Source organism: Clytia hemisphaerica, unplaced genomic scaffold (genome assembly GCF_902728285.1).
Source record: "Clytia hemisphaerica strain Z4C2 unplaced genomic scaffold, Clytia hemisphaerica genome assembly, whole genome shotgun sequence".
NCBI classification, from domain to species: Eukaryota; Metazoa; Cnidaria; class Hydrozoa; order Leptothecata; family Clytiidae; genus Clytia; species Clytia hemisphaerica.
Window position 1 is genome coordinate 678,101 of NW_027103627.1, and position 14,189 is coordinate 692,289.

The following is a 14,189-nucleotide window of genomic DNA, read 5'->3' on the forward strand; positions in this document are numbered from 1 at the left end:
CCGAATTCCAGAGGGGTATGATCCTAAAATTGCCTGGAATTCCAAGGGGGTAGTTCACAAAAGATTGGAGCTCCTCAACAGGGGGTGTACGGTTTTTTTCTGGAAAAGCCCATTCCGAATTCCGAATGGGAATGTCGGTTGTGCAATGAAGCTTTATGTATGCTTACACAAAGGGAACTGAAATTCTTGACAACTAATATCTTCATTGTTAGATATCCACCATTAAAGGGGAACTTATTAATTAATAATTTATGAATCTTTACTCAAATGGGTACGCTTCTGACTCTACCCATCTCTTTTATAGATATTGTTATAACATCAGCTTTTTTAGGGATGCAAGCAGCCCACTTCTGACATAACAAAGTGTGTGCAGTTTTATATAAGCCTGTTTAGTCCGCTATATTGTCTTCATTTCTTGTCGACAAATACAAAATTCACATGTTTGAAATTCAAATACTGTAAAACAGAAAATGGCATGACGGGAAAGTTAAATAAAAAACTAGACAATTTTCACGAGAATTTTACAAACTAATAGCCTATCTCTGTAAAGGATTGTGATATCCAACTACTTAATTACAAGATTATAAGTCAAGATCCATTAACATTTTTCTAGACGAAATTACTATGGGTCCTTGGAGTCGTTGGGGCGAATGCAGTACATCATGTGGAGTGGGTAACCGCACGCGGTCGCGCGATCAAGTGACAAGCGATGACGAAACTGAAACATACACTCAATTAGGAACTTGTAGTGAACGACCCTGTCCAAGTAAGTTTCGCGTCCCCTTTTCTGATGGACGCCAAAGAATACCTTGGTGTAGGCTGATGTGAAAAACAATATGTCGTAAAAAGTTACATTAGAAAGCAACGACTTCAAAATAGAAGAACAAATGAAATCTGACGTTTTGTTTTTGAATTTCATAATCTTCCGCATTCGAAAAGTAGACAATGCCAGGGTATTATCCTGGCGAGCTATCAGTAAGCATCAAAAAGTGATGATACCAAAGGAACGCGGTTGATTTCTTCCTAATCACAATAATTAGGAACTTAATAGCTTTGACAGGTTGTTCACCAGAAGATTTTAAACGGACTATTTTAAACCTTTGACCGTAATTTTTCTTTGTTAATGAATTTTATCAAAGCAGATCAAAGTTAAAAACTTAAAAAACGAAACAAAAATCTTTTAATAGTTGATGGGGAATGGGGACAATGGACAGCTTTTGGTCCTTGTTCGGTCGAGTGTGGACCAAATGGTTATCAAGTGCGCACGCGTCAATGTAATGACCCACTTCCAATGCACGGAGGAAGAGAATGTATGTCACCTGAAACCAATGAGGGTGCAATGAACATGAGTGATATACAGGACTGTGATTACAATGTCGTACCCAGTATTTGTCCAGGTACGTCCGAATCATAGATCTATAAAGCCCGAAGGGCTAGATGGCGTGCTTTAAGCCCTACCAAGCAAAAAAAGTGAATATCGCAAAAAATATTGCTGCTTTTGTTTTCGAAAACCTGCGAAGCTTCTGATTGGTCAAGCGCTGAAATTCTATTGTAATGTCACGTGACTTAGGTAGGATTTCCTATCTAACCTCGGCACGCTTTTGAGCAAAAGCACGATATCTAGCCCTTCGGGCTTTATAAATCTATGGTCCGAATATGTTCTGTTCCGAAAACTGAGTCAGATTTTCTTTCTTCTCTTCAGTCTTTCGTTTTTTAGAAGTTATATAAATTTTATCGAATAGAGGGTCTCATTTGAGCACAATCCGTTGACGTATTTATGTATCTACCGTTTTAAAATCGGGTAACTGAAACAATCTGGAATCAGTCAGGACCATGACAAAATCAATAGCTAGCTGGATACTTAAAGGAAAAGTTTGGGCAATCTACAGCTAGCTGACTGTTGAAGAAGTCATTAATATGAGTACCGTATTACTTAAAAAACGCCCGGGCGCTCCTAGAGGGGTGTTTATTTGAGGGGCGCTTATTGGCGGGGCGTTGAAAAGAAGAAGTACAATATTCATAATCTGACTCTTGAATACTTATTTAAAAAAAATTTTCTTAAATGTTTTTCCCCATAGTGCATGGTGGTTGGTCTACTTGGAAACCTGTATCCAACTGCTCAATGTCGTGTCGACCAAAGAATTCCACAGAAAAGATATATAGCAGTTACGCTCGACATTGTGATTCGCCCGCTCCAGAGTTTGGTGGTAACAAGTGTGATGGAGAAACTATCAAAAAGGTGGAGTGCACAGGTGTCAAGGAGTGCATTCGTAAGTTTTATATGATTCTGAGGGCGTATTGGCGGCCGCCCACACTTAAGCTTTGAAGAAGCGGATAAGATTAAATCAGAAATTTTTTGATGTACCGATATCCATTCTAGTTCAGTAGCTTTACGCGTAAAGATGGAATAAAAGTCGTGGTTTGAACATACAATTCCCCCAAATCCTTTTCAACTCATTTTATTACAGTAGACCGGCTCTGAATATTTAAGGAATGTAATTGTCTATCTTTTCAGCTGTTGATGTTACAGCCGCGATCAAAATCACGGACAGAGACTTCACTAAAGAGCTTGATGATTTACAATCTGAAGCCAGCCTCGATATACAAAACGAAATACAAAAATTTGTAAGTCAATTTCATCATCTTAGTGTAGAAAATACTTTCATCTGAATAATGGCCAGGAGTTGACCACGCATAAACTCCGTTCAACAAGTTTTCACAATACTCATACAGAGATAGAACAAGGCTTTTTCAAATGTGCGTTATCCAGCTCCGCTATTACATACCCCTGCTTGAGAGTACGAAAAATCTTCGGCAAAGGCGAGCATGTTTTTACCAAGTTTGCAACTAACCTTTCATCTTGAAAATCGCTTTGAAGTGAAAACTTTTTTTGCCATTATCGGAAACAATGTGAATAAAATGCGTGTAACAAACCATTGTACACCTTTTCAACCGTAGTCGCGGGCGTGCCACTGTATTATTTAATTATCCCCCTAAACTCGATCCAATCCTTTTTACACCTTTTTCTATTGTCTAAAGGTCCGAAAAAAAGACTGGGGCGGTTTTAGGGTGGTAAAACGGACAAAAAAAAGTCCGCGTGGCAATTGGCGGCTACGGTCGAAAAGGTGTATTCGAATGAAATATTGGCGGACTATTAGAATTTATACCATCGTTTTTCATAAGATTCCCATTTCCGCACTAAGATTTTTGTCGATTTTTATTTTTTCCGGATTCTTTCCACTATTTTTCCCGGGATAACCTGCATGAAATTGAAAAGGATTTGTTTTTAAAGGTATGGAAAATCTATTTGTGTTTACTCACGAAACTGCCTAACTTTCCGAAGCTTACTTTTCAACTACCCGAAGTCCTGGTCTTTTTCCGCTAGAAAAGTCACAAAGGAATCTTAGTGCGGAAGTGAGAATCTTATACAAAACGACGGTACTCGCTTTTTTATAAGAACAAGCTACACAAGAACATAAGGCTTATATGGCAAAAAAGTAAGAACAAGTAATCTTTATTAATTTTTTGAATTATTTATTTCGTTTGCTTTTCTTCCTCAGGTGAACAAGGTTTACGAAAAAGAATTGGCAAAAGACAAAAATTATGTCAAAGTCGTCTTGCATGGTTTCAGGTAACAATACAGTAATACACGTTTTTTATATAAGAACAAACTATATAAGAACATCGCCAAAATGTAAAGAACAAGTTAAGATTATTTTAAGGCTTTGTGAACACATAAAAAACTGATTTCTGATGAAAATGGACAAAAATACTCAAATCTCCAAGCGCATCCTGATAGCTACACGCAACATGCGTTTGCTCATGAAATCGCTTCAAAGGTTATCCATAGTAAAATCCACAAACCTAATCTCACTATAGTTGTAGGCGGGTGAGTTTGGGGCGTCTATAGAATCCCTTTCGCTTTGCAAACACGAGACTCGTTCTCCGTAACCCCTTTTCTTTTTTTAGTCACGGAATTACGTGCTATGTTTATGATTGTATAAACCGAATGAATTAAATAGTAGGAGTCGGACCTTTAGGACCCGTAGCATCTTTCGTTGGATTTGTTATAAGATGAAATAAACAACTTCTTCTTTATCCTTGTATAGTGATGGAACCGGTGTGGAGGCTGAAGAGTTCGGTATCAAAAAGAAAGGGAAGAAATGAATACCAGCAGATGATTGGTCAATGTTGAGTTTGTTGAAATTCGTCGAGTCTTGAGTCTCGAAGATTTAAGAGAAATTTTGTATGCGTGGAAGAACTAAAAGTTTTAAGCTATTGTTCATGCTAATTTGCTACTCGCAACAAGCAATACGGTGGCAAGATTATGAATGATGGGAAATTGTGACCGTTATTGGGGAACGGAAAGTAGATTTTTATTGTAAATATTTTATTAAGTAATATTGAATTTGAGCACTGTGCACTCTGCATCTGAGGTGAAACAAAATTTAGCCCAAATGTCACCGCCCAAATTTTCGTATCTTGAGTATGTCAGCACTTGTAAATTACCGTGAGTGATTAAAGACTGAATATAGACTTTGTGGGAACAAATCGCCGAGGTTTAATTCTTCGGAGAACAAAAGTATCCATGACAACTGGTACAACATCTTGTACTAAAACTTCAAAATATTCGTAAGAGTAAAAATGTTGGAGCGCTTTTTCAAATTAAAATGAGTTACTTATAAATTGAGATTTTAACGTGATTATTAACTAAATTTCGATAAATTATGAATTATGGAGTAGAAGTTTTATATGTTTTTGAGACCACAGCTTGTAGTTCAAAAAAAGCCCAAAAATGTAATACTCGCAGTATTTGTGAACCTCGTCCTTTTCGAATTAGCATCACTGCACATTTATGATTTTTAAAATGTATGTAGTATTTTAAACTTTTGCAATTTAAAGTTTTTCATCGAAATTTATATGTAAAATGAATGTTATTTTGAATATATTTGATAAAATCGAATTCTTCAATAGTATCCGTGTTATGATTCATAACTTCGAACCCCGGAGGGGGTGGATTATGCAGAATTGGGTACGGGACGTGCCGCAGGGTCCCTTTTTTAGGCTCTGACAGGGTCGCAAATCTACTTATTTTCAAGATGTGTATCTGGCAGGGTCCACTTTTGGTTATTTGGACAATCTTTTCAGGGTAAAAGTTATAAAAAATTTATGTTTTTCGTCTACTTTTAGTCATTTTTGTCACTTGCTAGGGTAAAGATTGGAAAAGATTTCAATTAAAGATTGGAAAAGATTTCAATTTTTCGTTCTAACAGGGTCACCATTTTACCAAAAATTCTGACAGGGTCAACTTTTCGAACTCCAGCGGCACGTCCCCGTCGGCCATCAAGGTCAGTGTCCCCTCCCCTCCCGCGGCCGGACTTCGAACCACAATTTTTCCCAGGGTGAGGGGTCTAACGATGAAGTTCTCTGCCCTCATTCAGAATTGAAATGAGAACGATTTTTGATTCAATCCTCTTTCAAATAAAGCAACTACTAGTACCGGTTTTGTTTGTGTTATTCTTATCTAGGAAAAATGGATACTGAGTAAGGAGTATAAAAATCATTAAAAAACAATGTACGAAAATTGACTTTTTGATCGATCAAAATTGGCTGAAATTTAAAGAAAAGGGCTGCGAAAAGCTATGACACCTAAAATAGGGACAAGCTGGAGTTTTTACAAGCTCTTATTTGATTTGGTTGGTCGTTAAGATGTAATAAAAGAATCTTATTAATTTTTCTAAAGAATGCATCATCTCTATCACTTTAAATGACCAATTAGTGAAGTATCTTGTAAAAACTCCAAGGCATCTCCTAAAATACTGGTGACTCCTCAAATGGGAACATTTTGTTTTGTTCTGTTCAAACTTGAACCCAGTCCTTTAGCTCGGAGCTTCTTTTAACTAACCTATGTCCGTTCGTCTATCACTAGCTTTTTCTCGGGATCGGCTCATTAGTTGTTTCTGATTTTTTGCATAGTGTTGCAAAATTGTAATATTCAAAATGTGAACGATTCTGATTTATGGAATAATTTCTTATTTGGGGAAATTACCTTTTGCCATTTTTAGGTAAAATGAGTATTTTTTCAGATTTTTTGCACGATGGTAAAATGATCATGTTTAAAATCTAATGGAGCCTGATTTTCGAAAAAAATAGTTTATTGAGCAAATTTGGACCAAGTGTCCTATAATAATAGGGCCTTATTATCGATTTTGTGTGTGAAATTGCTTCATTAGTTTGTTTCTGATTTTTACCGTAAAGATAGAGGGCATGGTTCTCTAAAAAGTAACTGAAGCCGTTTTTCAGAAAAACCTTTTGACCGTAAAAATCAGATTGTTCTAATAAAAAAATAAATACACTTTGATTTCATCCCTATTTGAAATTCTTCGAAAAAGATTGCACTCCAGAGCTTGGGACGATATAATTTCTAATGCCCATTGAGATTTCGATAGAAATCTGTCGTAAAATGTTTCACCGTGGCTGCGAGACAGGGGTGTAAGGGTGTGAGTATATATTTTTAAATTTCAAAATTTTTATAAAGTAATAATATTTAATCAAAATTTAATAAATTTAGTTTTAAACTAATCTAGATATAATTAGAGATAATTATATGTATAAATGAAATTTTGAGATTTAGTGGCTTAACTCAGCCAAAAAATATATTAAATTTACGACACATAAGCGTTTGTTCAGGAATAAAGATATTTAGTTGACTTTTCAAGGTCTTATTTCAATTTTTTTAAACACACTGCAAACAGAATTCCCTGCGCGTGCTTTTTTTCTAAGCCACCAGAAGAAAGCAAGTGAAGGGCCAGTAAAGATGTCTGAGGGTTAGCTTTTTAGTAAAAATGGTTCAAACCATATTTTTTCCCGGGCAAAATAGTTTAGATAAACTTTTGATTAAACTGAAAAATAGTTAGTCAACCCCCTCCGTTTGAGCAAAAACATAATACGGTCTTGAGCAAAACATTTCATAAACCAAAACAGATTGACTTTAGACCACAAGTAATAATATAGCGTGTTGAATTGGTTCGATGAAGACATTGATCTTAGGCTGTCGCAAATGACACGCAACAGGACCCGTTCTCAGGAAAATAAAAGTTTCCGCGCTGCAGTCCATACCAGTCTGTAAGCGCCTAACCATTATTAAATGGTTTAACATGCGGCAGCCGGTTCCTGGGGATGTTACGGTACCCTGTTTCGTGTTGAGAACTTGTTCGATCGAAGCTCGAGTACTTGCGATACCCATTGCTCTCAACATAGTTGCTTGATTGTGCGTGCACAGTCAGTACCGTTGATGACCGGTGTATCAAAAGTGCCTTGCTCGAAACCCACCTTAGGGGGCCTGGGAGGGCGTGGTGGTACGCCTTCCTTAGACCACCCCTAAGGCAGCGATGCGCTATGTCACGGACACTCTTTTTCATAACACTCTTAAAATATGAAAATTCAATAGAAAATAAGAAATTTTAACAAAAATCACCTATTTTCATTCTAGATAGACTTAGGAACTTCAATTCTTTAAGTGACTTGGATATATTATTGAGTTCTATAGGACACCTCCACCCCGACCGACCACCCACCGCATTTCATTTTGCTTATATAATTCTAAGTATTAACTACTTACGGTTTTCAGTTACGCATGCGCATTCAACTGCCGAAACTATATCGTATCTTAATATAATCTTCAGTAATTTTAGTCATTCTCCGGGGACTTGAACTCGTGTCAAAGGTACATACTGGATTCGAAGTGCAGCGCTTTTACCTGTTGTGCTGTGCTATCTTAACATTGCTGTCATTTTTACTTTAGTAGTAGCTGCTGTCAGAACTTTAACTTAAATGGTCTGCATTCCGATTTGAACTCTAATCATATTTTACAGTTGGTTTTTGAGACTACGCCCTAACCTATTGCGCTATGCTACCGCCTCTCATATGTTAGCCTTGAGGATGATGTAATAAATTTGATATCATTAATACTTATTGAAGGTTGTTTCGTATTTCGTAGCGATTTCGATGTCAACATGAACATATTATCACAAGATGAGATTCAACTCTTATCCATTCAAACACATTAAATATACTTTTCTTGCCTTGCATACATAGATTTTAAATATGATATTAAACACATTATGACAATTACTATCCTACCAAATCCTACTAAAGTCTGTCTCAAAACAATTTGCAGCTGAGACAATTGTGCTCGTTGAAAATATATTTGTGAGTGGAATATTATCAAGCAAAAAAAAAAAAGATAAAAAAAGAAAATAAAAATGAAAAATTAAGAAGAAAAAAATGTCTTGTAGAAATGTGGTATAATTACCATTTTTATAGGAATGATTCTTCAATCTTAGATCATCATCACTGTGAAAATTTTTTTCAAAATTATTCATTCGATCAAAAGATACAAAGTTTATTGCTGGTTGACTCTATAAAGTAGTAAAAAATCGACAAAAAACAGCCTTTTGTCGATCAACCAATAACAAAGTTACATCCACTTGCCAAGTGAATCACAGCACCGAGTGGGAATCTAACCCCACCACCTTTTTTTCACAGATTTTTCCGATTGCTTTTATGGAAAAACGAAGATATGGGGGCGTCAAAGGGATTGAAAAACGACATTTTAGGGCTTAATTGATGCTTCGAAATTTCAAGAAATTGAGAAAGATACTCCCCTGTCTCAGTGACTAAGTGATTGAGGGATGAAAATTCCAAAGAGGATAAGAAATTGTTTCAGCTCAGAGGATGATTACAAAATTTCCAATCCATTTACAATGGATATGAAATTATTGTAAATTACACTACCTTTCGATATGGTCGCCTTTGTTTCATAAAACTCAATTGCATTAAGATTCTTGTCACTTTTCCGGAATCTTTCCGCTGACTTCTCCCGGGATAGCCGGCATGAGATTCAAAAGGGTTTTCTTCTAAAGGTACGGAAAATCTAACTTTCCGAAGCTTTTTTTCATCTACCCGAAGTCCTGATCTTTTTCCGCTAGAAAAGTGGCAAAGGAATCTTAGTGGGAAATGGGAATATTATACAAAATAACGGTTATTGACTTAATTTAGAATCAGGCTGCAAATGAAGACCTTTTGGTGTTTTAGTAAAAGTAATAATAGTGCAGGAGGCCAAATGACAAGGAACAAAGCATGTTTATATCAATCAGTAAAGTTTAAAGGCCGGTCTCCATTTGCGCGCGCTGCGATCGCACTTTTGCGAGAAAAGCTACCAAGCTGTTAGTCAAAAGAAAAATGAAGCAATTCCATTGGCGCGATCTGACGTAACGGTTGAAAAAAGTTGAAATGTGTTCAACTTTTTTTTTGAGCGCGCGCTAGATTTTTATGACGTAAATCTTTTTTCTAAGCAAAAAGGATTGAATCCAAAAGTGCGATCGGCGTGTGCGCAAGTGGAGACCGGCCTTAAAAACCATGTTGGAACCAAACAAATTTTAGTAGATATTTTAAAACAGGTGTCTTTTGAATATCAAAGAAAAACTATATAATATTATGATAAAATATTGGACAAAAATACAACATTTAAAAGGGGGTATAAAACATGTATGGTACAATAAAGCAAATAAAATAATAAATTGCAAATAGAATATATTTTGCCAATAAAATGACAGCAAAAATTATCAAGTGTACGAAAAGAAAAAGAACAAAACTATGTAAAGTCTTCTTAATTTCCATCGGTTTTTCTCACCCAATTACTCGATTTCTTATATAAATAATCTACGTATTTAAGAACTGGATATCGATTTAAGAATTTCTATGTCATTGTATAGATTTCAAACTCAGTAACCTAAAAGTTTATGCATTTTTGTAAAAATTTAGTTCCACTTTTGCCGGACACACTATACACGTAAATATCTTTAAACTGGATTGTGATTTCTTTGGCACTTTGAAGTTTTTTCAAAATTTTTGAAATCTAATCTATCTAGATCGAATAAAATCTTGGAATCAAAATCTTACTGTACAAATTCAATTTTTTACAAATCTAAATTATTCATATTTCATTATAAATAATCATGTCAGCAGAATATATTTTAAGTTATAAACGTTACTTTCAGACAAAGTTGGTTTTAGTCTTAAGTTTGAAAGCCAAGGCGGGAGTTTTGACTTTTCCGAAGAAGCTCTTCAGTATCATAAATCAGTCATAAAATGTCTTGTTTGAACCTTATTAATACCTTAATCTCTGATCCCCGTCCATCTTGCAGCCTGTATCAACCCAAGCTTGAGAATCGATCCATCATCCAGCCTACACAAGAAATTTACCGATCACTCGTCATTAAACGACTTTCTTCATTCTCTTCACCATCATATCGATTACGCCCTTTCGACGCCCCAGCCGAGGGTGTTTTCTTTTTCTTCTGTTCAAGCGAGCGCCGTATCAGCGTATCATTTTCATCAGCTTCGTCTGAGGGAACATCTTGATGACCGAATTCTCTCATTTCATACTCGGGCGGCCGATCATTAAACGACAATTCTCGGTCGTCGTTCGGTTGTTCGAACGAGACATACCGACGCTCATCTCGTTCGGCGATCGGTTCTCTCTCCTCAGCCTGATCAACATCAGCAAACTGATCTCCCTTGTGAGGATTTTTGAGTGTATTTTGTTTGAATACTTTCTCGCCGTCTTCAGCCTTCGAGTGTGACCACAGTAATTTCTTGATGGATTCTCGACAGTCTTTAAATTCCCACATGTACAGCAACACCTGAAAATCATAATATTCCGGATTCACGCCAATTCCATTTTGATGTAATCTTTTAAACGAGAGCACACGAAAAACATCGGGCGTTTGTCACCAGTTTTGAAACTTGAAACAATATAACTGGTGCAAGCAACTGGTGGTTTTAGGGTGTTTCCGCGTAAAAGATTATGTCACTAAATACTCTTGTAGACAGAGTAAGATGAATAAATGCCAATTATTTGTTCAGAATTTTGACGAAAGTCGATCAAAAGCCGAAAAAAACGAAGTAAGTTCATACCCTATTGGCATCGATGATGACTTTGTTGGAATACGACCTCAATTGATCGTTCTTCTGTTCTCTGGGTTCTTCTCTTGTCAATGCAACTAGTTTTCGTATACCGTCTGCTTCTTTGACTTTCCTGTAGAACGATAGGGTATAAAAGCAACTGTTTAGTGAAAGAAAATCCATCACAAATAGAACAATAAACAAATCGGTTGAGGACATCTCTACTTATAGAAATTGCCCGAAATCAAGTAGTTGATCACACCTTGCCAATGAGTGGCCTTGAGCGATCTTAGTGCATCAGGGGGGGGATCGGTAGTAAAATCTCAGACATATATGAGTAGTAAAAGGATTTTACCACCACCCCGACTCCTGGAAGAGGTATTTTACTACCCTGGTAGTAAAAGTTTTTGGGACAATTTGTCATAAAGACCACCTATTTTTTGGTTGCTTTTCGGACTGATTTTACAAAAAAAGCTAAAAAATGATTATTTCTGTGACACATTTTTCACTTTGTGCAAAAATTAATGTTTTGCCCTTAGAATGAAAGTCTTTTTTATATTGACAAAAAATCTTGAGAATTTTTTGTTTGCAGCAAACAACTTTCCAAGAGAAAATTTTTTCAAGTTATAAAAATTTTCAGATTTTTAAATTAAAATAATTACAAAAATAGCTATAATTTGCTAATTTTACCAGTTTTAACTACCCAGGTAGTAAAATTTTTTCAACATTTAACACATAGATACCACCCATTTTAGTATTTAACTACCCTGGGTAGTAAAAGTTTTTTTCGATTTTTCGTCACACCACCACCGTAGTAAACGTCATTATGTTTGAGATTTTACTACCGACCCCCCCCCCCTGAGTGTATATAATTTTTGACTTGATGGGTTAGCCCGTAATCAATTGTGGGGGAAAATTGTGACAATTGTAGGCGACGAATAATTCTTTAATTTTTTGCACCTTTAAACACCATAAAACGCTACCTATTTAAATTGTATGACAACATATTTTCGACTTTTTTTGACAAAGTTTTGTCTGCAAAAAAATGAGAAGACATGGCCACCCTGCCCAGCACCCTGTCCAGTTGACGGGACCATGTAACAGACAAATTTCACAGCCGATTTTCATGCGTAACTTACTTTGAATTATTGTAATCTTTATAAACGAGAGCTTGGAGAACAGACAAAATGGCGCATATCGTGTATTCTGATGGTTTCGTATCGGTCTCGTAAGCTTTGACTGAAGGTAAAACTTGTACCAGCCCTTCTGGGGCAAACCATCCTGTGAACATAGAAACATAAATACAAGTTAATTCTCTCTATTTCGAACACCTTTGACTCGAATTTTTCTGTATTTCGACCTTTATTATCTGATATAGCAAGTTGCCAGGAAATTACTTTGAATTTAATACATTGAATCTCCATACTGTAGAAAGTTAAGGACAGAGGATTGTGTCCTGGATAATGGGGAAAGGATTAAATTTATTTTTCCAGAGAAAATTATTAATCATACCTATGGACCACTTATTGGTATGGTCTATGGCCAAATTCCGCAGTGCGTATGCCACAGACCTCACAACGTATTCTTGATCGACAGACAGGAGATCGTGAAGCGGCGGTAAACCTCGATTCAAGCGGACGTGCACACGCAACAAAGCTGCCCACTGAAAGTGAAACAAGATAAATTAATCACTTTTCCCTTGCATTGTTTTTTAAATCTAATGAATTCTCAGGTTTCATATTTCTGTATAAAAGATTGTTATGAATATAAAAAATAATTGATATCACTGGGATAAAATATAGAGGATTGAAGAACTAGCACAGAGATCCACTGAATTGGTTCTTTAATCGGGCCAATCGAAAGCCAGACGATGCAATTTTCAACCAATGAGATTTAATTAATTTAAGAGGAAAACACACACTTAAAAGTTATGTTTTTCTGAAGATATAAAAATAGTTTTAGTGAGTTAAACTAAAACGCTATGTTTTTCATTTCATTTGAAAAATTTCTTACGTTCCACTTGCCGCCCGTCAAATTGTGAACTGCCGCAGCTGCCGATTCTAGCGTCAAAGGGTTAGTTGAATTCGTGATGACGTAAATGTAAATGGTAACTGTATTCGGTTGCCATAGTAACTCCACACCCATGGGCGTGTATTTTTTATCGTTTGCGTGTGGAGGGTGGTACGCCCATTGTTCTGGAGGCGGCTTCTTGCTTGGTTGTAAAGGAAGGGTGCCACGGTTTTCCATTCGTTTTTTGAATGGTTTCTTCTTCATACCCAGGCATCCTGCGATAGTGGAAAACGAACTATATTTATTCTTTGTATTGCAGTTGACTTATGCTGATTCGAACGGGAAGTCTCATTTGTTAGAATTGCAGAAACGTTCCATTTATAAAGTATATTTTATGAGGGCTCCCCCTTGGTAGGAACTGAAAACTACAGTGAACTCTGGCTAATTCGAACTCGAATTACAGAGAGATATTAATTGTAGACATTTTTTTACGAGGGTTTCCCCTTGGTGGGAAATGACATTGAGTTTAAAGCCCGAAGGGCTAGAGTTCATTTTCAGGCAAGAAAAAGTGAAGCCTTAAAAAATGCGCCGCATTTTTGACGACAGATTGAATCTAGCAATTCCTTTGTTTACGATTGATAGTCTTTTCGAAATTTAGCAGTAAATTTTAGTTTCGATCTGTCATTTGTGTAAAAACCAGGCGAGCCGCTCAAGGCCGCGCAACTTTGGTAGGATTTGTTGGCTTCAAATCTTACCAAGGAGATTGACTTCTAGCCTTTCGGGTTTATACTTCATTGGGAAATGAGAATTAGTCTACATTATAGAACGATTCGAATAATAGCGAGATTTCACTGGTTTAGTTTATGTTCGTATTATGAGGAAAGGCGAGATGGCCGGATCCTAGCTCTTATGAAAACATGTATTTCAAGCAAATTTGATCCGAAAAAGATTCACTATTTCAAGACTATTCCGATTGTTAAAGCACGTTGGAAACCGAAAGTCCGTCCCTTCTTAAATACAATATGACCTTTATGTGCACAAGAAAAAGCTTTATCTCCTGGTCTTTTGTTTTGAGGTAAAAATGCGGACATGAATAATGAAAAAAACCGTGCACCCCCTGTTGAGGAGTCCATTTCCATTCCAAGGGGGTATGGTTTGAAATGCAGTGGAATTCCATAGCAGCAGACAAAAATCCGTCAAAAATAAGTGGA

General features: G+C 36.4%; 2 protein-coding genes across 8 annotated transcripts in view; one reads left to right on the forward strand and one right to left on the reverse strand.

Annotated features, from left to right (window-relative positions):
- LOC136802503 (uncharacterized) overlaps nt 1-4,963 on the forward strand; it is a 39,118-nt gene extending 34,155 nt beyond the window's left edge. Inside the window, exons 26-31 of the mRNA XM_067059234.1 lie at nt 614-766; nt 1,188-1,397; nt 2,079-2,270; nt 2,516-2,625; nt 3,561-3,631; nt 4,110-4,963. Of these exons, the coding sequence (XP_066915335.1) occupies nt 614-766; nt 1,188-1,397; nt 2,079-2,270; nt 2,516-2,625; nt 3,561-3,631; nt 4,110-4,167 (794 nt within the window). The 3' untranslated portion in view covers nt 4,168-4,963. The remainder of the gene's footprint in view (nt 1-613; nt 767-1,187; nt 1,398-2,078; nt 2,271-2,515; nt 2,626-3,560; nt 3,632-4,109) is intronic.
- Nucleotides 4,964-9,438: 4,475 nt separating this feature from the next.
- LOC136802505 (uncharacterized) overlaps nt 9,439-14,189 on the reverse strand; it is a 39,467-nt gene continuing 34,716 nt past the window's right edge. For all 7 annotated transcript variants that reach the window (XM_067059241.1, XM_067059239.1, XM_067059238.1 and 4 more), the window contains 5 exons: nt 12,982-13,253; nt 12,481-12,631; nt 12,108-12,249; nt 10,981-11,101; nt 9,439-10,706 (listed from right to left, as the gene is read on the reverse strand). In XM_067059241.1, the coding sequence (XP_066915342.1) occupies nt 10,263-10,706; nt 10,981-11,101; nt 12,108-12,249; nt 12,481-12,631; nt 12,982-13,253 (1,130 nt within the window). In that variant the 3' untranslated portion in view covers nt 9,439-10,262. The remainder of the gene's footprint in view (nt 10,707-10,980; nt 11,102-12,107; nt 12,250-12,480; nt 12,632-12,981; nt 13,254-14,189) is intronic.